At 42.7% G+C, this 24,568-nt stretch overlaps 2 protein-coding genes and 1 long non-coding RNA gene across 11 annotated transcripts in view; 2 read left to right on the top strand and 1 right to left on the bottom strand.

The window, feature by feature from the left end:
* The window catches only part of ACYP2 (acylphosphatase 2), a 355,520-nt gene extending 347,236 nt beyond the window's left edge, over positions 1-8,284 (bottom strand). For 3 of the 4 annotated variants that reach the window (XM_070069127.1, XM_070069129.1, XM_070069126.1), the window contains exon 1: positions 7,164-8,284. The gene's annotated coding sequence lies outside the window, so the exon portion shown is untranslated. The remainder of the gene's footprint in view (positions 1-7,163) is intronic. The other variant, XM_070069130.1, reaches the window with a different exon arrangement.
* A 266-nt stretch (positions 8,285-8,550) lies between these two features.
* PSME4 (proteasome activator subunit 4) overlaps positions 8,551-24,568 on the top strand; it is a 101,612-nt gene continuing 85,594 nt past the window's right edge. For 4 of the 6 annotated variants that reach the window (XM_051842887.2, XM_051842886.2, XM_070069121.1 and 1 more), the window contains exon 1: positions 8,552-8,829. In XM_051842887.2, coding sequence (XP_051698847.1) covers positions 8,588-8,829 — 242 coding nt within the window. In that variant the 5' untranslated portion in view covers positions 8,552-8,587. Of the gene's footprint in view, positions 8,830-24,568 lie in introns of all 6 variants that reach the window. The other 2 variants (XM_051842889.2, XM_070069122.1) reach the window with 1 other exon arrangement.
* On the top strand, positions 11,210-15,772 carry LOC138848622 (uncharacterized). Its single transcript, XR_011386648.1, has 2 exons — positions 11,210-13,469; positions 14,058-15,772. It is a non-coding gene; the product is annotated as an uncharacterized lncRNA (long non-coding RNA).

The raw sequence follows: 24,568 nt of genomic DNA on the forward strand, positions 1-24,568 counted from the left end.
ATTCTCCGTGTACAGAAGTATGAAACAAGACCTCTACTTTACACAAAAATCCACTCAAAATGGATCATGGACCTAAATCTACAACCTGATACCATCAAACTACTAGAGAGCACTGGGGAAACTCTGCAAGACATTGGCATAGGCAACGACTTCTTGGAAAAAAACCCAGAAGCACAAGCAACCAAAGCCAAAATTGACAAATGAGATTATATCAAACTGAGAAGCTTCTGCATCGCAAAACAAACAGTCAGCAAAGTGAAGAGGCAACCAACAGAATGGGAGAAAATATTTGCAAACTATGACACTGATAAAGGGTTAATATCCAGAAAAAATAAGGAATTCAAGAAACACAACAACAACAAAACAAACAATTCAGTTAAGAATTGAGCAAAGGACTTGAGCAGACATTTTTCAAAAGGGAAAATTCAAATGGCCAATAGACACATGAAAAAATTCTCAGGATCACTAGCCATCAGGGACATGCAAATCAAAACCACAATGATGTTTCACCTCACCCTATTAGAATGGTTCTCATACAGAAATCAATAAACAACAAATTCTGGTGAGGATGTGAGGAAAAAGGTACCCTAATTCACTGTTGGTGAGAATGTAGCCTGATGCAACCAATGTGGAAGACAGTAAGGAGACACCTCAGAAATCTTAATATAGACCAATCATATCACCCAGGAATCCCACTCCCGAGAATTTACTGAAACAAAAAGAAATCAGTATATAAAAGAGTGCTCTGTACCCTCATGTTTATTGCAGTTCAATCCACAATAGCTAAGATATGGAATCAACCCAGAAGTCTATTAACTGATGACTGGATAAAGAAATTATGTTATGGGGCCAGCGCTGTGGCGCAGCAGGTTAAAGACCTGGCCTGAAGCACCGACACCCCATATGGGCACTGGTTCTAGTCCCAGCTTCTCCTCTTCTGATCCAGCTCTCTGCTAAGGCCTGGGAAAGCGGTAGAAGACGGCCCAAGTCCTTGGGCCCCTGTACCACGTGGGAGATCCAGAAGAACTCCTGGCTGCTGGCTTCGGATCAGCACAGCTCCGGCTCTTGTGGCCAATCGGGGAGTGAACAAGCTGATGGAAAACTCTCTCTCTCTCTCTTTTTCTGCCTCTCCTTCTCACTCTGTGTAACTCTTTCAAATAAATAAATAAATCTTTTCAAAAATTAAGAATGAGAATAGGAGAGGGAGGAGGATGGGTGGGAGCATGGGCAGGAGGGAGGGTGGGGTGAAAGTATCACTATACTCCTGAATCTGTCTATATGAAATACATGAAATTTGTATACCTTAAATAATTTTAAAATGAAAAATGCATATTGATAAACAATATACATCTTTTGAGACAGAAATCTCTTGCAAAATTTTTGAAAAACTCATATCTACCTACATTTTACTGAAATGTCAAATGCCTAATAAAAACTGTAAAATCACAAAAATTCATTCCTTCATCTCTGATTTCTTCCTTATCAGAAACTGAATCCCAAATATATTTCAAATGAAGTAGAGTTGAAACTATGGCTGCATGAAAAAGATTTTTGTATGAAAAATCTAAAACTTGGGGCAGTCTTGGCAGGTTAAGCTGCTGCCTGCAGCACTGACATCCTATTCAGGCACCAGGTTAAGTTCAGGCTGCTCTACTTCTGATCCAGCTCCCTGTTAATGCACCTGGTAAAGCAGCAGAGGATGACTCAAGCACTTGGGCCACGGTACCTGCATGGGAGACATTGAAGAAGCTCCTGGCTCCTAGCTTCCATCTGGCCCAGCCCTGTCTGTTGTGGTCATTTGGAAAGTGAACCAGCAGATGGAAGACCATTCTTTCGCCTTCCCGCTCTCTGTACCTCTGCCTTTCAAATAGATTAAATCTTAAAAAACCAAAACCAAAACCAAAACACTTGAGTCTTGCCGAAACTAAAAACAAACAAAAAAACAAAAAATCTCTCAACATTTCTCAGACCAATATTTTTGTGCCTTTAGTAACTGTAACTCAGCAGAAGTTTGGATAACCCATAATGTTGAAATGAGTCATTCTAATATAACTTAAAATCATATAGAGATTATGTTTCTGGCATCAGAGATTCATCCATTTGCCAATATATCAGTTCCAAGCACATCCTATATAGAAAAAACTAAGAGAAAAACATGAAACTAACAACTTGTCATTTTTTCCCATTGCTAATGAGTAAATTATCAAGTACTGAGTCAATAAGTATATCAAAGACATAAATATTTTATGGATAATTATCCCTGCCAATTCCTCCAGCTTGAGGAGGAACCTCTGTTCAGGATGTTTTCCTTGAGGGCTGGTGCTGTGGCGTAGCAGGTAAAGGCACAGCCTGCGATGCCAGTATCCCATATGGATGCAGATTCGAGTCCCACCTGTTCCACTTCTAATCCAGTTCCCGGCTAATGCACCTGGGAAAGCAACAGAGGCTGGTCCAAGCATTTGGGTCCCTGCACCCACATGGGAGACCTGGAAGAAGCTCCTGGTTCTTGGCTTCAGTATAGTCCGGCCCAGCCCTGGCAGTTGTGGCCATCTGGGGAGTGAACCAGCAGATGGAAGATCTTTCTTTCTCTGTTTCTTCTTCTCTTCTCTCTGTGCTTTTCAAATAATTAAATATATCACTAAAAAAAAGAAAAGGCTATTTTCTTTAAAAGGCCACTACTTTTTCTGGGTTTTCCTAGAAGACCTACTTCTTGAGGGGTCTGATAAAAAGTCACCTTCACCTTGGTCTCTGATTGAAATGGATAATGAGTGGGCTGTTATCTTTTGTGAGTTTCCTGACCTCCAAGAGATAATAACTTTGGAGTTGCGATGACAGGAGAAAATCTTCATGAAACTTTCATTTACTGTCTCCAACCATTAGCAGACTAGGTCACTCAAAGAAATTTAAGGTCTCTCAATTTTCTAGCAGTATTTCAATAGTTTTGTTTTGTTTTGTTTTACTATATTTCACATAGAGTAACAGAAAAAGATTTTATTTTATTTGCTCCAAGATTTTTATTTTCTCCAGTTCAGATTGTTGTTTCCAGGGAGCTTGACATCACATGGAACTATTTCTTTGATATCTTAAATCCAAATATTACTGTTCTTGTAGATCCCTTGTTCAGGCTAATCCTTTCATATTGTTCTTGCACCTCATCAAGATCTTCTATCAGAACTCTACTATCTCCACTTGGACTTCAATCAGCTTACATTTTAACCATGCTCTTCCTAATTGTCTCAACTCAATCACTTCTATTTAGAGAATTCAAGGACATAATTCAGGTAAAGTAAAGACAGAATAGTGTTCAATAAATGGTAGCTAACACAACACAAATAATACTGTCTTCCTCCTTCCTCTTTAATCTATTTTATCAGTCTGTAAATCATGCAATTCTGGGCTCCTAAACTTTATTGGAGAAAAACCACTAAATTGTGCTTACAAGCAATGGTAAATTCATGCTTCCAGCCTTAACAATTCTAATGTTTCTCCAATTAGTTTTGTGAATACTTTAAGCTTTCTCCAATCTCCTCAAATCTACAGACAATTTCCCTTGTAATTCTCAAGCTCTTCTTCCTCCAAAAAAATTAGAAACCATCAGAAACAACTTCTCCAGGTCACTGTTACAACAAGACACTTGTTTCTGAATGTGTTTTTGGGGACTGTCTTCATTCATCTTTGACAGTTCCTCAATTGTGAGATCTGCTATCCACGTTTGTTCTCATGCTTCAGACCACTGTAATGTTAAAATGATCTATCACTATTACTATGCTTATCAAATTCGCATCTGCCATTAGAATCAAATCAATCACCTCACCCTATTCCACCTCCACAGTCTCCTTGACCTCTTCAAAGACCACCATGGCCTCAGACAGATTGGTCTATTATGGGTCTATCAACGAAAACTTACCTCCTTCACCCTTTTTCCTAGAGTGGCTTTTCAACTCTTGTTAATGAGATAGTTTCCTAGTCATCTATCAATTACTTTCTCCTTACATTGAAGTTGATCAGGTCTTTTCCAACACATCTCATTCCTTCTTTCTTGAGCACCATAGGCAGCTGCCTCTCCTCTTTGTTGCTAACCCTGGGAGGCAGCTGGTTTTGTGGTCTTTCTGGAAATCTACATAGCAGTCTTTCCGGCTATGTTGGAGTTGGTCTGGGCCACAGCCTAAACTGCGCTTCTGGCCCCAGGCCCCTCAACATTACCCCAACTGGTGTCTTGTTTCTTATTCTCTGCTGTCTTCAGCACCCAGAAGAGGCCTGATCCGTCATCATATAACTGGTGGATTTGGCTGGCGACCACAAGACAAAACCTTGCTGCAGGTGCCCAGTCATGATGATGGCCCCCCGGGGTGTACCTTTACTGATTGCAGCCAGCCATGCCAAGCCAACAGCGCCTGCTTTGGCTCTTCCATAAAGTGGTGGGTTGAGAGAGTCGGGTCGAACCATGGCAGCAGGACAGACAAGGCAAGTGCTTCTGCTAGAGATGTGGCTTTTCCACCTTTGGCTTAACAGGATACCATCACAATATTGGTTCCTTTGTGGACCCTCCCATTCAAAGCTTTTGCATGCTTATGGATCCCGATTTAAAAAACAGCAAAATTTTAAAAAAGCGATTAAAAAAACAGTACTGTCATTCACCAATCACACATAAAGACTGAATTTTATCTGTTTTGAAAATAAATGTCTCTGCTACACAGCAGTAACATATATGGTAGTAAGTTTTGTATTTAGAAATTCATTGGTAGCAATAATGTTTTAATAATTTTCAGAAATTATGCATTCTTCATGAATACCTTTTTATTGCTGCTTGCAAATATGTATTTCCAAACTTGAAATACATGTGTGAACAGTGTATACCAGTTTAAAGCTTTCATTTCTGTTTTTTTTATTAAGCCTTTACATGTGGACCCATTACAAACTGATTTTAAATACTGTGCACAATTTTTTTAATAAAAATACTGAATCTTTTAAAAATATTTATTTTTTATTTATTTGAAAGGCAGAGTTACAGAGAGGCAGAGGCGGAGAGAAAGAGAGGTCTTCTAACCGCTGGCTCAATCCTCAAATGGCCACAATGTTAGGAGCTGGACCTATCTGAAGCAAGGAGCTGGAAGCTTCTTATGGGTCTTTCCACAAGGGTGCAGGGGCCCAAGGATTTGGACCATCTTCTACTGCTTCCCAGGCCATAGCAGGGAGCTGGATTAGAAGTGGAGCAGCTGGGATTCAAACTGTCACCCATATGGAACGCCGGCACTGAGGACAGCAGCTTTACCTGCTATGTTACAGCGCTGGCCCCACAACACTGGTTTTAATATCCACTTTGCAGGGCTGGCGTTGTGGCACAGTGGTAATGGTGATGCCTGCAATTCCGGCATCCACAAAGATGCCAGTTTGTGTCCTACTGTACACTTCTGATCGAGTTTGCTGCAGAGGATGACCCAAGTGTCTGCGCCACCCAAGTGGGAGACCTAGATGAAGCTCCCGGCTCCAGCCTGGCCCAGCCTTGGCCATTGCAGCCATTTGGGGAGTGAATCAAAGGATGGAAGATATCTCTTTCTCTTTCACATAAATAAATAACAATCTTAAAAAAGAAAAAACCTGTTTTGTATTTTCACACTTGGTCAACTGGGACATGTAAACTTTGATTTTTTGAATTTTACGTTGTATGGATTATTAACTACTTTATGTATTTCAATTTAAATATTCTCATTTCTGGGGGAAAATATTTTTCACTTCTCAAGATAGCTACTATATATGTTATATCTTTACATACAGAAATACCAGTACTTGAACAAATTTAAAGCACATTGGTTTATTAACCCTCACTCCTACATGGTTCATTAGCTTCAAATTATACCTGATCCACAATTAAATGTATTTACTTCTAAAATGTGTGACTTTCCCATTTCAAAAACCAAACCAGACACTTTGTGATAGCTGTTTAAGCTACTTATTATTCTAGAAACATTCTGTCAAGTAAAGTAGTTCTTTGGGTGTAGACTCTTTCTTCCCTTCACCAGAGTGGGTGGAATAAGTTGAATTGGTTAATGCATAATATTTGAACTGTTCTGTAAATTTATAAAAATTTAAAACGAACAACAAAGGCTTCTCCAACTTCCACCACCAAGTCTATAAACTCTTCTACATTTGCAGTTACCTTTGCCTGCTTTCCTCTTTTGACAATAGAAGCACAATGTGGTTTACTATATTAAGCATCAATGACTCCACAATCTCCCCCAGTGTCTGTCATTCTCAAACACATACCTCCAACCTCTTTGTTCACTGGCTTCCTCTCACCAATATCTAAACATATCCCACCTTTAAAAGATCCCTCTTTTTAGCTCATGTCCTTCCTTACCTCTTCTCCCTGTTCTTCCCACTATTTAAAAAAAAAAAAGTTGTCCATATTGCTATTTACTTACATTTGTCCTTAATCACTGCAATTAATTTCCATAACTACACTCTTTTGAAACTGTTCTTACCTGCTTTATCAATAAACCTTTTATCCAGTAAACTCTTGTCAGGTTTCATCTCATCTCACCTGCCAGCCACCTTTACTCGCATGTATCACTCCCTTCACTGAAACTGTTTTGGTGCTGTCTAGTTCCCTGGAAACCCACCTACCTGTGTAACTACTGCTTCTGACTATTCTTTGTGATCTGTCTCCCTTTCCTCTATCATTAAACTCGAGGTTCCTCAGAGGTATGTCAAGAGCCCTAGTCTTTTCATTCTTTCCTCATTCCCTCCTACCCACCAAATTTCTCCTTTGTATCCCAGTTTAGATCACCCTTTTCAGCCACATCAATACTTACTCCATAAGCTTTCTGCCTACAGAGCTGTTTCTGCTGTGTTCTCTACCTCAAAGTCTTCATTATCCAGCTTCTCAAGCCAGAAACCTGGCATCATCCCATTTCTTTCCTCTCTTCACTCTTAATATTCAATCAACTACCTAGCTGAGGTTATTCTGCTGAAATAGCTCTCAAATGAATTTTACTGACTTCCACACCATCATTATGCTATGTCTTCTTAAGGAGTCCTCCAGTTCCCAATCCTGTCTGCTCCAATCTATTCTCTACAAAAGCCAAAGCGATTGTTCGAAACTGTAAATGAAGGGTGAACATTTACATTAGCAGTTAAGATGCCTGCATCCCACATCAGAGTACCTGAGTTCCTCCTGCTCCTGACTCCAGCTTCTCACCATTGCAGACCCTGGAATGCAGCACTGAGGACTCAAGCCATCGGGTTCCTGCCTCCCACCTTGGAGACCAGGATGGAATTGCCAGCTCCTGACTTCTGCTGCTGCTTCTGGTACTGGGGGAGTGACCCAGTGATTGCGGGTTCTATGTCTCTGTCTCCAAATAATAATTTTCAAAAAACATAATTTATATCATGCCACTCCTATGCACGAAATCTTTGAGAAGTTTTTCTTTAGGATAAGCCTCTAAATCCTCCAGCATTTCCTCCTCAGTTTCATTTCTCTACTGTCCCCTCTTGCGAACAATCTTCAGCCATCATAAACTTCTTCAAATTCCTACAATACCGCTTTCAGCCTTAGAGCTGTCGTCTCACTTGAAATATGAAAAGTCTCCCTTCCTTTTCTTACTTTGCTGTCAACCTTCCAGCATAATTTACCATTCGAGGAAACTACTTGTGGACACATCTCCAGGTCGAACTTCTCTTTAGAGATCCCTAGGCAACCTGTACTTACATAGTCATTAAGAGATTTCTCTTGTAACTCACTGGTCTATATCTCCGCTTCACAGTAAATCTCTGGAGGGTAGAAAACCAGGTGCTCTTAAAGCCTCCATCTCAAGAGCCTAGACACAGCGTCTGGCACACAAAATAGTCATTCGATTAATATTTGTTGAATAATCATCCCTTTCGTTAGGATGATGTTGGTCAGAAAGATAGGGGCTTAGTTTAAAGCAGACAGAGTAAAAAAATCTGTAAGGTACCGGTTGGATAGATACAGGGTATGCAGGCTTTTCCAAAAAAACCGCTTGTATCCTTGAGGCATTAGTTCCTCTGCCTGCGGGCCCAGGCCAATTCCTTTTGCCTGAGGCTGTGGCGATTAGGCTACCGCCAGGAGCGCGCGATACCAGGCGAGATAGGACAATAGCTTGGAATTCGGCCTCGTGCTTCCGGTGGGGAAGCCTCGTGCCCGGCCGGTGAGGCCCGGGGGTGGGAGCTCCAAGTCGGGCCCACGGCGAGGAAGGCGCGGCTCCTTGGGCGCACCGCCGCCACCGCCGCTGCTACCGCCTCCTCCGACGCCGTCGCCCCGCCCCGCCCCGCCCCGCCCCGGAAGTGACTTGAGGCCCGTCCGGAACTTCAGGGCCCGGCGGCTGCAGCGTCACCAGCCGAGCCGGTGCGGGGTGGGCAGAGCGGCCGCTGCCGTCGCCAACGAACCGAAGACCGCGCGGGGCCCAGCTGCGCGTCGGCCAGGGGAGGGGGCCTAGCGGTCGGGCCGAAGGGTGACGGGCCGCCGGCGGCCGCGGGGCGCCGACGACGCGGAGGAGGCGGAGCCCGGAGAGGGGTGGGGGCCGGGGAGGGCTAGGGTGGGAGGGGGTGGGGGGGTGTCCCTGTGCTCATGGAGCCGGCCGAGCGGGCGGGAGGCGGGGAGCCCCCGGAGCCGGGCGGGCGTCTCGGGCCGGGCTGTCGAGGCTTCGTGCCGCAGAAGGAGATCGTGTACAACAAGCTGCTGCCCTACGCCGAGCGGCTGGACGCCGAGTCCGACTTGCAGCTGGCCCAGATCAAAAGCAACCTGGGCCGGGCCGTGCAGCTCCAAGAGCTGTGGCCCGGGGGCCTCTTCTGGACCAGGAAACTCTCCACGTAAGTGTTCCCAGGCCTGCGAAATGGGTCGGGGCACAAGGCTCCGTGGGAGGGCATCGTGGGGGTGTGGGTTGAGGGGGCTAGCTCTTTGTCCGGGCTGCTGGACCTAGCTAATGCTCTGTCCTGGACGGAGCTGTCCCCCCTGCGACAGCAGCTTGTAAAGCTTTCAGGTCTCCTTCCTGCGACCGGTCTCCAGGACCTCCCGGGACCTCATCCGCCCTCTGCGTCCTCCCAGCTGTCCCTCGTCGAGCGGCGGTGTTGTAGTCTTCCGGCCCCTCGGGCCCTGGGGCCCGGCGCGGGAGAGAGGAGCCGTCTCGCAAAGCCTTCTTTGGGGCTTTGCGTATGGGGAAGGCGGGGTGATAGCCTTGGTTTTCGGGAGAGGAACTCCTGACTTGTCTGCTTCTCCTCGTGCTTCCTCCTCCTCCTCTTCCTTCCCCTGCAGTCCCCGCCTCTACTCGTGTCGGTTCGCGTCTAGGAACTTTCTGAATGGGAAGGAGGGCGTTGGGAAACACTGCTGGGTTCTGCTTTGTGGGTCTGCTCACTTTCAGTGGATTTGATTGAGAAGACTGGTTGAAAATCAGCCCTCAGAGTATTCTTGGGCCCACCATGGGACGTTAGTGTTGAGAGTGTTGTCTGAAACCTTAGAGAAGTGTGCGGTATTCCTCTTGTGACATTTCCTTTCGCCAGACCTTTGCGATACTCCGAGAAATAGATGCAGTGTCAGGTTGTGCTGGGCGATACTAGCATCAAACTTGAGTGCTTTGTTAAGGCGCTCAGACGAAGGCAGATTACTGAATTAGTTGCAGGAGTTGTGTTGTTGGCATCGTCTCTAAAAACCAGCTGCCACCTATAGTGTCAGTGAAATTACGGTCGGGGGGGGGGGACCCAAACACCCCCAGTTAAAATAGTGTGCGGGCAAAAGGTTAGGGAGGTTGTTCACTAGAGGGGTATTTTCAGTGTCAGAACTTTGGAAAACATTCTCTGTATCTTGTTTGGTTAATGTGCATACGGTTCTACTAACAGTGTTCATGCGTGTGAATGTTGGTAGATGAACACACAAGACATAAGTCACTTACTCAATGTTTACCCAAATCTGCTGAGTGAACTGGGTGATGACTCAGGGTTTTGTAATGCAATAGTCACCCTCACAGGATGATTCTTATCTGCCAGTTATTAGGGGACCTCTGACAAATTTCTTTTCTTTGGAGGGGGGTGTAGGTGGGAATAATTAGCTTTTTAATTAAGACAGGTGGGAATAATTAGCTTTTTAATTAAGAACCAAAGCTAAAACAGTATTCCCCTTCATAGAGCAACCATAAAATGACAAAAGTGTCAGCTCTCTTCCTGACCAGAGTGTAAAGTTTGTACTCTGTTGGGATCCGTGGAAGGATTGTGGAGGAAAGGAATGTAACAGGGAAAAGAACCTCTGTCAGTCAAAACAGAAGAATGTTTTATAAACAATTACAATTTGAACACTTTTTCAAGTGCGCCTTCTAGGTGTTTGTGTTATTACTCAGGCACAGTAACAATAAAGTTTCCTTGTCAGTTCCATTAATTTCCTATTTAAATCACTTGTATTAGACTTGCCAGAGAATACCATTTGGGGTGACACAAACAGCTTCTTTTAGAGGCACAGTATATAACTGTGCTAAAATGTGAAGACGTATCTGGTTTGGATTTATGAAGCTGCAATCTACATAGGCCTAGATAAGGATTGTTTAGTGATGTTATTAACAAGTCTGGTAAATTAGCACCTACAGTTTTGTTACTGTTAATAGACAAAAGTTCTTACCTAGAAAGGGCTAAAAATACAGTGGAGACAGCACATGGTGTTTGGGACAGGATTGCAGTTAGTGGCTTAATATATATATATATCTAACCAGCGAGAAATGCTATCAGGTAGAATTTTATTTTGGAATGGTGATTAAATACAGAGAACTGATTCTTGTGGTTGCACTGTGTGACATTTTGAACTTGTTGGGTGGGACGTGTTGTGGTCTTGGGTGTGTTTTTTCTCTTAAGTCATGTTAAGGTCACCTGTTTATAGTCGTGCTTGTTTTTTAAGCCTTGTATGTTGCATAAGTTAACATCTAAATAATGCCAAAATCTGTGATGATAGCTGAGTAGTGGTCATGTTTAGCACTTTGTAGCAGAATGGAAAATAGTAATGAAAATAAAATCTAGTTTCTCCCATATCTGCAACTTTGGGAAGCTTAATCATGCACTTTAGTATTCTTGTGAGTGAAACAAGAAAATTGAAATAAATAATTCCTGGGAACCATTCCTGTTATGGTGTTCTGTGATCTTAGGTATTTATTTTTATCCTGTTGAGCTCAACTTAAGCCTGTTGTATATTTTTCTAGAAGGAATGTGCGTGTAGTTTTTTTTTTTTTTTTTTTAAATTAATTTATCTATAAGGCAGAGTTACAGGGAGACAGCGAGCGAGGTCTTCCGTCTGCTTGGTCACTCCCCAAATGGCTGTAACGGCCAGCACTGGGCCAATCTGAAGCCAGGAGCTTCTTCCGGATCTCTCTCACTGGTGCAGGAGCTCAAGGACTTGAGCCATCCTCTGCTGCTTTCCCAGGCACATTAGCAGAAAGCTGGATCGGAAGTTGAGCAGCGGGGACTGATCAGGTGCCCATATGGGATGCTGGCACTGCGGGCAGCGGCTTTACCCATTACACCACAGTGCTAGCCCAAGTTTTTTTTTGTTTTGTTTTTGACAGCTTACGTATGTTTTAATTATATACACCTCATTTTTAAAAAACAAAACATATAAAAAGAACAGTTTGAAACTTATTTCAAATCTTTTTTTTAAAGATGTATTTATTCGAAAGGCAAAGTTACACAGAGAGAGATCAATTGATCAATGGATCGATCCATCTCCTGGCTCACTCCCCAAATGGTCGCAGAGGCTGCAGCTGGGCTCATCCGATCTGGAGACAAGAGCTTCTTCCAGGTCTCCCACACGGGTGCAGAGTCCCAAAGACCTGAGCCATCTTCTACTGCTTTCCCAGGCCATAGCAGAGAGCTGGATTGGAAATGGAGCAGCTGGAACTTGAACTGGTGACCATATGGGATACTGGCATTGCAAGCCACAGCTTTATCCACTCCACTATGCCATAGCACTGGCCCCTCAAATTTACTTTTAAATATAGATGAGAGAAGCAGATAAATTTTGTTGCGTAGTTTTTAAAGTACTGGAATTGGTTGCATAGATCAAGTACATTCCTAGAGAAGATAGTGTGAATGTTGTTCAGAGGCACTGGAACCGTACCACTAACCTAGGTATCATGAGTTCTGGTTTCAGAGGTACTCATGCTCTCCATTTAGCCCTGGTTTTTGACTTTGAATTATTTTATTTTAGTGTTCATTTTAGGAACACTAAAATGTTTGAGACTTGTAGGTCTGTTTAGTGTCTTTGACAAAAGGTTATTTCTGTGCGTTTTAAAAATTGGCCCTGTAACGTAAGCTCCTTTGTACAATTTATAAAGCATTAGGGCTACCTGTTGAAGAAAATCTTATGATGCAATACAGCACCGGGCAAATTTTTAAGGAGGGAAGAAACAAATTAGAGAAAGTGGGAAGAAAATGTGGTCCTTGGAAAATGGCAGTGAAGTTTTTCTCATGGACATGGTAAGTGAATGGTATTGTGCATAACTTGTATGGCCTATGTAAAGGAAGAGAGTTTGAAAGAGGCAGTATTGAAACAAGCTTTTTTGTTTCTCTTGTCTTCTTGACCATTTTTTTTTTTAAATTATTTTTATGTATTTGAAAGGCAGAGTTTCAGAAAGAATGAGATGGAAAGGGAAACATCTTCCATCTGCTGGTTCTTTCCCCAAATGGCTGCAGTGACCAGTGCTGGGCCAGGCTGAAGCCAGGAGCCAGGAGGCTCACCCAGGTCTCCTACATGGGCATAGGAATCCAAATACTTGAGCAGTCCTCTGCTGCTTTTCCAGCGAGTTAGCAGGGAGCTGGATCATTAGTGGAGCAGCCAGGACATGAATTGTTGCCCATACAAGATGCTGGTGTTGCAGGCATAGCATCAGATGCTTCTTCCAAACCTTTTTTTTTTTTTCTTTTTAAATCATCTTTGGTCTTTTTTTTCTTTTTTTTAGATTTATTTATTTTTATTATTTAATGAATGTGAATTTACAAAGTGCAACTTTTGTATTGCTGTGGCTCCCCCCCTCCCATCTTTGATCTTAATCTTTGTTAGCTTTGCAGTCATCCTTTGGATAGTTTAGACTATTAGTTTTTCAAATTTAAAATTTAGTAGTGGTGTTTTATAAAAGCAAAATTTAAAACACAAGCTTGGAATTCCTAGATTAAAACTCGCTGCTTTTTTCTCCTTCCCTTTTTAACACTTAATTGATCATAGAATCCCAGACATGTGCCTGGGGCTACTGAACCCAGTATTTAGAAATTCAGTGGACTGGTTGGTCCCTAAGAGCTTTATTAGTTATGTGTTCTTTTAAATTGATAATCTGGAGAAAGAAAGGGAAAAGGGCAGAGAATAAGTGAATAGGGTACTGTCCTACAACTTTTCCTTGTCCACAGTCATCTTTTTTTTTAAACAATTTTGCCTTTTTTTTAGAAGATTTATTTATTTGAAAGGCAAAGTTGGGGCTGGCACTCTGGCGTAGCGCTTTAAACTGCTGCCTGCAGTGCTGGCATCCCATATGGGCGCCAGTCTGAGTCCTGACTGCTAGATATCTGATCCAGCTCTCTGCTATGGCCTGGGAAATCAGTACAGTAGAAGATGGCCTAGGTCCTTGGGTCCATGCACCTGCATGGGAGACCCAGAAGAAACTCCTGGCTCCTGTCTTTGGATCGGCACAGCTGGCCATTGCGGCCATTTGGGGAGTGAACCAGCAGATGGGAGACTCCATCCCTCCCTCCCTCCCCCCCTCTCCTTTTTCTCTCTGTGTAACTCTGACTTTCAAGTAAATAAATAAATCTTTAAAAACAAAAAGGCAGAGTTACAGGAAGGGAGAGATCTTCCATCTACTGATTTGCTCCTCAAGTGGCTGCAATAGCAGGGCTGGGCCAGGCTGGAGCCAAGAGCTTCTTTTGGGTTTTCTGTGACAGTGCAGAGACCCAAGCACTTGGGCTGTCTTCCACTGCTTTCCCAGGCACATGAGCAGGGAGCTGAATTGGAAGTAGAGCATTGGAAGTAGAGCAGCCAAGACTCCAGCCAGCGCCCATGTGGGATGCCGGTGCTGCAGGCAGTAGCTTAGCCCACTATGCCATAGTTCTAGCCCCAGAATTTTGATATTTTGTAAAGTAAAGTGAGTTTGTTATAATGTTGATCACTTGTTTTAGTCACATATTATATTCTATATTATTTTATGATTAAGTGATTATTGTACTGTGGAATCACTTGCTCAGTAAACTGTAACTTCCTTTAGAATAAAATTCAGTTTAATTATTAAGAACACTTTATAACCTTCCTGCATAGGTTATAGGAAAGAGAAAATAATAGTATAAGCATCATTACCCATCTTCAGCAATTACCAACTCATGGCCTATCATGATCTTCCCTTTACCCCACTCCCCCATTGTTTTACAACCGTATTACTTCATTCATAAATGTTCCTAGTATATATCTTTAAGGGAAAGGAATTTTGAAATATAGCAATGCCAATACCATTATGAAACCTAAAAAAAATTAGCACTCTGTTATGGTGGAGTGCTACTTCTTTGTAAAATACGTGATTTTACTTTTAGAGTTTCCACTTAATTGGCATATTTTTCCTACAGTTTACTATAATTAGATCTCATGTACAGAGATTTTAAAAATGGCTCATTAATGAATATTTTCATATTTTCCCTCCTAACTAGAAACGTATTCTTGTTCCTAGGGTAGCAAATACTCTCTTGAACTATATCCATTTTAGAAATGAAGATGCAGAGACTTGTAGGTTAATAGAAAGAGACAGGATTCAGTCTTCATTGAATACTTTATTTTTTATTTTTGGGTGACTTGTATAAGTTGGGCACTGTTTTTGGGTTTGAGGATGTATCAGTGAAATGTAACCCAAATCTTTAGCAGCACCTAACTGTAAGTATTCCTGTTTGGAATCTTGAGGTTGGCTATTTCCATATTTGGCATTTTTTTTTTTTGTCCTTTTAGTGTACTCTCTTAATCCCTTGTTTGTGGTTTTGCTCTTCTTTGTGTATATATTTTTCCTCTTTTACCATGAAAATTTTTAAAAATTATTTTATACTTGAGAATTAGAGACAGAGCTCCCATCTGCTTGTTCACTCCCCAAATGCCTGCAGTGAGTAGGCTGGGTTGAAGCCAGGAGCCAGGAACTCAATTCACTTTGATATGGTTGGCAGTAACTCAATTACTTGTGCGATCATTGCTGCCTCTCAGGGTGTGCAAGAGAAGGAAGCTGGAGTCGGGAGCTACAGTTGGGCTGTACCCAGGTACTTCAGTGTAGGGCATCATAACTGACATGCTAAATACTTTAAAGTCAACTGTGAAGTTTCTTTGAGGTCAATATGTTCTGTATTTACCTCTCCTTCCCTCTGCTCACAGCATTTAGTATTGATCTATACATTCATAGGCACTCATTAATGTTAGAATTAACTTTTGGGGCTGGTGTTGAGGAGTAGCAGGTAAAGCTGCCGCTTGTGATGCTGGCATCCCATAAGGGCACCAGTTCATGTCCTGGCTGCTTGACTTCCAATGCAGCTCCCTATTAAAGGTGGGGGGAAAGCAGCAGAAAGGATCCAAGTGTTTGTTCCCCCTGCAACCCACATAGGAGACCTGGAAGAAGCTCCTGGCTTGCTAGCCTCAGCCTGGCCCAGTCCTGGATGTTGTGGCCACCTGGGGAATGAACCAGCTGGTGGAAAATGTCTCTGTTTCTTCCTCTCTCTCAGAAACTCTGACTTTCAAATAAATCTTTACCAAAAAAAAAAAAAAAATTAAGAATTAGCTTTTACATTCTTTGTAAACTGAAGCATGCAAATCTAAGGCATTGTTACAGTAACAGTCAAAATGGGTTTAAGATGGGATTCACTTTATTTCATCTTATTTTAAAGATTGATTTATTTGAAAGATACAGTGACAAAGAGGGGGAGAGACAGATAACGAGATCTTCCATCCACTGGTTCACTCCCTAAATGCCTACAACAGCTGGGGTTGTGCCAGGCTGAAGCCAGGAGCCAGGCGCTCCATCCAGGGAGCTGGATCAGAAGTAGACCAGCCAGGACTTGAGTTGACATTCTGATAGGGGATGCTGTTCTCATAAAGGATGCTAGCGTCACAGGCAGTGGCTTAACCTGTTGTGCCACAACTCTGGCTCCCGAGATCTATTTTAAAAGTCAGTATAAGACGTGGCTGGTGCCCTGGCTCACTTGGCTAATCCTCCGCCTGCGGCACTGGCACCCCGGGTTCTAGTCCTGGTTGAGGCACCGGGTACTGGTCCCGGTTGCTCCTCTTCCAGTCTAGCTCTCTGCTGTGGCCTGGGAGGGCAGTGGGGAATGGCCCAGGTGCTTGGATCCCTGCACCCGCATGGGAGACGGGAAGGAAGCACCCGGCTCCTGGCTTCCGATTGGCACAGCGCCAGCCATAGTGGCCATTTGGGGGGTGAAGCAATGGAAAAGGAAGACCTTTTTCTCTGTCTCTCTCTCACTGTCTATAACTCTGTCTCTTTCTAACTGTCTAACTCTGCCTGTCCAAAAAAAAAAAAAAAAAAAAAAAAAGTATAGGACATCCTATATTACTCAATACTATCCCAAGTTTTAAATTTTTTAAAAAAATACTCTCGGGGCTGGAACTGTGGCATAGTAGGTTAAATATCTGCCTATGGTTCTGGTATCCCATATTGGTGTTTTGCTTTGCATCCAGCTCCCTGCCGATGGTCTGGGAAAGCAGTGGAGATGACTCAAGTGCTTGGGCCCCTGCACTCATGTGGGAGACCCAGAAGAAGCTCCTGGCTTTGGATGTGCCCAGCTCTGGTCATTGCACCTTTTTTGGGGAGTGAACCAGTGGATGGAAGACCTCTCTCTCTCCCTCTCTCTGACTCTGCCTCTCAAATAAATAAATCTTAAGCAGAAATAATAAAGATGGCTTAAAGAAAAATATTAGATTATATGGACATATAAATAACAATAACAAATATTTTACATATCTCATAAAAATAATTAATTAAAAAAATGAAGTAAATTTAACCAAAGAATAGAAGGAATAAGCATTTTAATGAAGAGAGTGGTGTGCTGGGGCTGGCGCTGTGGCGCAGTGGTGCCTGAAGTGCCGGCATCCCATATGGGTGCCGGTTCTAGTCCCAGCTGCTCCTCTTCTGATCCAGCTCTCTTCTGTAGGGCCATCTTCTGCTATCCCAGGCCAAAGTCCTTGGGCCCCTGCACCCACGTGGGAGACCCGGAAGAAGCTCCTGGCTCCTGGCTTCTGGCTTTGGATCAGCGCAGCTCCGGCCATTGCAGCCATCTGGGGAGTGAACCAGCATATGGAAGACCTCTGTCTCTGTCTCTGTCTCTACCTCTCTCTCTATTTCAAATAAATAAAATAAATCTTGGTTTTTTGTTTTTTTTTAAATGAAGAGAGTAGTATGTTTGATAACCCAAAAAGAATGTAAGGGCGTAGGGTTTAGCAGGTAAATTAGAGAAGAAAGCAGATTATATTGGTTGGATCAGCGAGTTTGCAAGTTTCATTTTTAAAAAATGTAGTAGTGGGGGCTAGCACTGTGGTGTAGTGGGTAAAGCCATCGCCTGTGGCACTGGTACCCCATATGGGCTCTGCTCTACTTCCGATCCAGCTTCCTGTTAATGTGTCTGGGAAAGCACTGGAGCCCCTGCACCTATGTGGGAGACCTGGATGAAGTTCTAGCTTCCTCTTGTCCCAACCGTGGCTGTTGTGGCCATCTGGGGAGTAACCAGCAGATGGAAGATGTCTCTGTCTCTGTCTCTCTCTCTCTCTCTAACTCTGCCTTTCAAATAAATAAACAAATCCAGAAAAAGTATAATTGTAGTGAAATACTATTATACAATTTAGTTGTTTTTTTTTTTTCTTTTTGTTTTAAGCCTTTACTTGCCGACATAATGGAAATATCTTACAGGTACACATGGAAGAGAGACATTTTCACAGTTGAGTGAATACAGTGTAGTTAATAGTTAATTTTTTGATGAATTGTAAAATTTTAGTAGTGATCATCACCTTTGTAGGCTAATTTCGCTGTTTTTCACAGTATTTATGCCCTAACTTTTTGAGATTAGAAGTATGATAAAAGAGTAGGCATGTGGGACAATGTTTAACTCTTTGCTTGGACACCCACATTTCATATCAGAGTGCCTGATAATGAGTCCTGTCTGCTGCACTTCTTGCTTCCTGTTAATGTGCACCTTGGGAGGCAGCAGGTAATGAATGGCTTAGGTACTTGGATCCTTGTCACCCATGAGAAAGACCCAGACTGAGTCATGAGCTCCTGGTTTTGGCTTGGCCCTTTCCTGGCTGTTGCAGGCATTTGGGGAGTGAACCAGTGGATGAAAGATCCGTCTGTGTTTCTCTGTCTTTCAAATAAAATGGAAGTACATAAAAATTATGATTAAGACTTCCAAGATAAATAAAAGTGTTGCTGGTATAAAATGGGTATAAAATAATATTATAGTGCCAACAAGTTGAAGATTGTTTAAGAGTTACTAATAATCTTCTTTTGAAAGACAGTCTAAATAGAGTGTTAGTAATCTTTGAGCTGTTACATGTGGGCATTTCTTTTCATTTTTTTGCTCTTTTCTTTTGTAAGCCAACAATGAAGAAGAAATTTTATGAAAGCAGTCATTTGCATGTGAATGTATGTTTATTCTCCTAATTCCTATATTCAAATGACTTTTGAATGGAATTGTTTTTGGCAGATCTCTGAAGAGTTGAATTGGATAGTTTGTGTTGTGAGGAAAGGTAGATTTCCTTCCAGGGATCCTAATAAATAAAACGTCAAATTTCTGTAAACCAGACAAGTGGAGTTTCCTATTTTGCATATGGCAGTAGAAAATTGTATTAGCACTTCGAAAATTTAAGAATGTTGCAGAAATATTTTCAAAAAGCATTCATAAATTACCAGTCAGAATTATTTTAAGACCATTTCTGTCGCTCCCCGTCTTCGTGGAGGAACGACACAGGACCCTGCGCTGTTCTTTCGTCTGTTCGGCCCTCCCCGGGTTTACTGCTGGTTCTTCCCGGGTTGGCTACCGACCCTTCCACCTCCGTGGCCCACACGCCGAGTACGCTGCTCTCCTCCAATCAGGAGCAGGATCAGCTCCTGGAGGTCATCACTCAAGTTGGCAAGAGGCAGCTGCGTAGAAGCTGTTTCCTCCTCTCCCAGCGCCATATTGTGGGAGAGCAGATGCATAGAATAAGTCTTAATTCCACTAACTTAGTCTAGTCCGAGTTGCTCCCCACACATTTCTCTTGGGTTTTGTTTTAAGACAGGTCCTTAATCTTTCACTTGTATATTCATCATGACCAAATGGTTGTGAAATCATTCTAGCAGGTTTTAAATCAGTTTTTGGTTTATTTCGAGAGAACTAGATTCATTAGAATGCTTTTGGAAGTAGTAAGGGTAAATGTTCATTAACTTTGTTTCAGTTATGTATATTTGTGTTTTATTTTACTGTGGGTTGTGGTTTAATAGGTTTCTTGCAGTACTTTATCATGTAGTCAACATCTGCTTCATTGAATAGAAGTACAAGGACTAGGGGCAGGCGCTGTGGTGTAGTGGGTAAAGCTGACACCTGCAATGCCAGCATCACATATAGGTGCCAGTTTGAGTCCTGGCTGCACTACTTCCAATCCAGGTGTCTGCTGTAGTCTGGGAAAGCAGTGGAAGATGGCCTAAGTCCTTGGGCCCTTGCACCTGCATGGTAGACCTGGAGGAGGCTCCTGGCTCCTAGGCTTCAGATTGACACAGCTCTGGCTGTTGTGGCCAAATGGGGAGTGGACCAGTGGATGGAAGACCTCTCTCTCTATAACTCTGACTTTCAAATAAATAAATAAATCTTTAAAAAAATTATAAGGGCAAAAAATGAAAAGTTACAACATTTTAAAGTGTTACTAACCTGAAGGATCTTGCAGAAAAAGGCATTAATAGAATGTTAAATGAGTAGCATAGATAATGATTACTGTATATTGAGAAATCAGTATACATGTATACAGGTACCTTGCATTTAGTATTATTTAGGATTTATTTGTTTATTTGAAAGGGTTACAGAATGAGGGAGAGATGGAGAGAGAGAGAGACATCTTTCAACTCCTGGTTTACTCTCCAGATAACCCCAATGGCCAAGATTGGGCCATGCAGATACTAAGAGCCAGAAACTTCATCTGGGTCTCCCATATGTGTGGCAGGGGCCCAAACACTTGGACCATCTTTTGCTGATTTTTCCAGGCCATTAGCAGGGAGGTGGATCAGAAGTACAGCAGCTGAGACTCCAACTGATGCCCATATGGGATACCTGTTTCACAGACAGTGACTTAACCCACTGTGCCACAACGCCAGCCCCTATTATTTTTCTCACACACAACCCTGTGAAGTATATGTATATTTATTTTCCCAATTTTACCATGGAAGATATGAGGATTAGTGAGGTTTTCTTAGTGTGCTTGAGCTGCTGTAACAAAATACCATAGACAGGTGGCTGAAATGGCTAACATTTGTTTTACCTAGTTGTGGAGGCTGAAGTGTGCATTTAAGATGTAAGTATGGACAGGTTTTGGTGAGGACCTTGTTCCTAGCTGATAGACATCCAGCCATCCTGCTGTAACTGCACCCGATGGCGGGTAAGAGAATGAAAGCAAGCTCTGTCTGAATCTTGTTATAAGGGCAATGAATTAAACTAAAACTAATCCCATCATAAGGGCTCTACCAACTAAATTACCTTCCCCAAACTACATCTCCAGATATCATCATCACATTGAGGATTAGGGTTTCAATGTATGAATGTTGTGTAAGATGCATTCAATCCATAGCAGAGGTTATAGTATAGCCTGATAACCACAGAGGTTATAGACAGAGAAAGAGAGAGACAGAGAGAAAGGTCTTCCCTTCTGTTGGTTCAGTCCCCAATGGCTGCTACAGCCAGCGCTGCGCTGATCCGAAGCCAGGAGCCAGGTGCCTCTTCCTGGTCTCCCATGCTGTTGCAGGGGCCTAAGCACTTGGGCCATCCTCCACTGCCCTCCCGGGCCACCACAAAGAGCTGGACTGGAAGAGGAGCAGCCGGGACTAGAACCTGGCGCCCATATGGGATGCCGACGCCGCAGGCAGAGGATTAAGCAAGTGAGCCATGGCGCTGGCCCCAGAGGTTTTTGTTTTAACCACTGCGTCTGTCTAGAGGGAGGAAAGCTTCCAGGCTGAGTGATGTTGAACCATTGATGGCCACGGATAAAGAAAAGTGTATACCTCTGATTTTTCTGTCCTTAGGGTGTTCAATCATGAAGACAGTCTTGCAAACATGATAGGCCTAGTTTTCTTTAGTGTGTTTTAAAAATTTTCTGTTTTAAAGCTAGTTTGTTTAGTGTGGTGGCATATTGTTACTTTGAGATATTTTTTCCATAAAGAATTAGTCCTGCCTGGCGCCGCAGCTCACTTGGCTAATCTTCCGCCTGCGGTGCAGGCACCCCAGGTCCTAGTCCCAGTTGGGGCGCCGGATTCTGTCCCGGTTGCTCCTCTTGCAGTCCAGCTCTCTGCTGTGGCCCGGGAAGGCAGTGGAGGATGGCCCAAGTGCTTGGGCCTTGGCACCCACATGGGAGACTAGGAGGAAGCACCTGGCTCCTGGCTTGGGATCGTCGCAGTGCACCAGCCATAATGGCCATTTGGGGGGTGAAGCAATGGAAAAGGAAGACCTTTGTCTCTCTCTCACTGTCTAACTCTACCTGTCAAAAAAAAAAAAAAAAAAGAATTAGTCCTATAAGTTGTTTGTAATTTATATTCCTCAAGATGTACATTCTGTCATGTGAAAAAGTGTTTCTTAGAATGTTCATCTTGTTTTAGCTCTGATTAGAGCTAAAGATTAAATAGGTATAGATGCATGGTCTCTTTCACCAAGTAGCTTTTGATCATCTGAAGAAATAAAATTATGTATGTATATGAGTACTACTATAATATGAAATACAATGGGAAAAATACTTAAGTTTGATACAAACTATTTAAGGGCAAAGAGAACAGAGATAGCCCTTAAAGGATAGTCTTCCAAAGCTACGGCCTGAAAGAGGGGCAACCGGGACAGAATCTGGCGCCCCGACTGGGACTAGAACCTGGTGTGCCGGCGCTGCAAGGCGGAGGATTAGCCTAGTATGCCGCGGCGCCGGCCTCATGTATGTTAATCAGTTGTCTGTCACCATAGCCTTGTGAGGGAACCTAGGTTTACAAGTACACAGATGATTAATAACACACCCAAGGGACTGACAGAGCAGTTTCAAATCTTAACTTGTTAGAGCCCTGTAGTTCCTGTTGAACTCTTGTGTTAAAATCAGTAGTCTATCTAGAGTTGATAATGTTGGGAGTTGTAAAGCAAACTAGAATGGAATATAAGACATTCTTCACTTTAGATATATTGAATTTACATTTGAACCCTACCAACAGTCACTTGAAATAAATACTATATAAAAGAGAAAGAACAGGCAAGAGAGATTGAATGAGAGCCTTTGTCCTTTTCCTTGCTCCTCAGCTAGTCCTATTTGGAGGGGAAATGGAAGAATAAGGAACATTATGTTGGTTGTGTCTCAGAAGTATTACTATTACTGATCTGTTCCTCTGTTAGAACTGTGTCTTGTGACTCTTTCTGTCCACAGATGCTCAAGATTATCTTGACCTTATACTGCCTTATAATGCCTAGAGCATAAATTGAGGACAGTTTTCTAATCTTTCAAGGTCATTGTCATTAAATCTGTGCTAAAACTTTTATAAAAAATGAACTACAAAACTATTCATACTTGGCTTATCCTGCTTCCAAATAGGTGGATTTTCAGGTGCTTGGGAACTCTTATAAGTATCTCTTATCTATTTGTGTCTCTGATTGTGAATTCTTTTCCTAAAGGAACTATGAAAGTACTAGTATCCTGTACATGTCGTTTGCTCTGGAAATAGTTTTTTGAATAGATGAGTAAATTAAAAGAGGAAAGGTAGGTTTATGAGAAAGCCTTCCTTTTGTTTGTTTACAAGCTCCAGCAGTGAGAAGCTTATCTTCATTTCTGATATTACATGTAGTGAGGGACTTACTCCTGGAATCCTATCAGACTGATTTATTCCTGAGCCTCCAGTTTACTGTTACTCTTTTTTTCTTTTTTCTTCTCTCCTTGATGTTTCTATTTAGTGAAATCATGAGAAGGAGAAGACTGGAACTGATACAGCTGCAGTCTTGGTGGTGTTTATGGGGAGATGGCATTGAGCTTACTGTTTGAGATTGATTTTGGGGATTGTTCAGAGATTTTATTGGTCAGGGTAGTTTTCCTTACAATTAAATACTTGTCATCTAGCCCTAGATGTCAGGGATTAAGGAATATATTTTCTTAAAGATTTGTTTATTTTAATTGAAAGAGTTACACAGAGAAGGAGAAGCAGAAAGAGAGAGGTCTTCCATCTGCTGGTTTACTCCCCAATTGGCTGCAACACCGGAGCTGTGCTGATCCGAAGCCAGGAGCTTCTTCTGTGTCTCCCATGCGTGTGCAGGGCCCCGAGGACTTGGGCCGTCTTCTGCTTTCCAGGCCGTACCAGAGTGCTGGATCGGAAGTATGACCCAAACTGGCGCCCATATGGGATGCCGGCACTGCAGGCAGTGGCTTTACCTACTACGCCACAGTGCTGGTCCCTATAGTTTTTTATAAGCTCAAAATTTTCACATGTGTCTTTAAAAGGATTAGTTGTTTATTCATTTGGGAGAGTGAACCAGCAAGTGAGCATGTAGAGCTCCCATCCACTTGTTACTATCTATATCTACCAACTGGTTTACTCCCCAGTGCATGCAACTTCCCTTGCTAGGATGGAAGCCAGGAGCCAGGAGTCCAGCTCTCCCATGTGAATGTCAGGAACCCAATTACTTGAACCATCACTCTTGCCTCTCAGGGAACACATTAGCAGGAAGCCCAGAGTCTGGAGCCAGAGGTAGGCATTGAACCCAGGTGCTCCAATTTGGAATGTGTTCATTCTAAACCATGGCTTACCACTAGGCCAGACACCTGCCCCCAAAAATCATTTATTTGAGTAGAGAGAGGCAGAGAGTGAGCTAGCCAACCAGTGTGTGCTAGTTCTCCCATCTGCTGCTTCACTCCTCAGTTGCCCACAGTGGCTGAAAGTGGGTTTGACCAAAGCCAGGACCTGGGATCTTCACCTGCGTCTTCCATGTGAGTGGCAGGAATCCAGTTACTTGCTCTATCACTGCTGCCTCCAGGTGCTACATTGGTGGAAAGCTGGAGTAAGGAACCAGGTATCAAACCTGGGTCAGTAGGAAATGCAGGCATCTTAACTGTTAAGCTAAATGTTCCTCCCCTACTTTTTTTTTTATTGTACATTGAATTTCTCTGAGATTTTTGACTTCAATATTCTGAATTACTTACTTAGAATATATTGCTAGATGGAGGGTTTTTTGAAAGATGATTCATGTATCTGTATAAGATATATAATTTAAATAGTAGTACAATTCTGGATTTTTGATTTTTTTCAAACTGAAATTCCTTTTTTCATTTTTTGGGTCAGACTGTCCAAAATAAAGCTTTCTATTTAAG

This window comes from Oryctolagus cuniculus, chromosome 2, assembly GCF_964237555.1.
Source record: "Oryctolagus cuniculus chromosome 2, mOryCun1.1, whole genome shotgun sequence".
In the NCBI taxonomy this organism is placed as follows: domain Eukaryota; kingdom Metazoa; phylum Chordata; class Mammalia; order Lagomorpha; family Leporidae; genus Oryctolagus; species Oryctolagus cuniculus.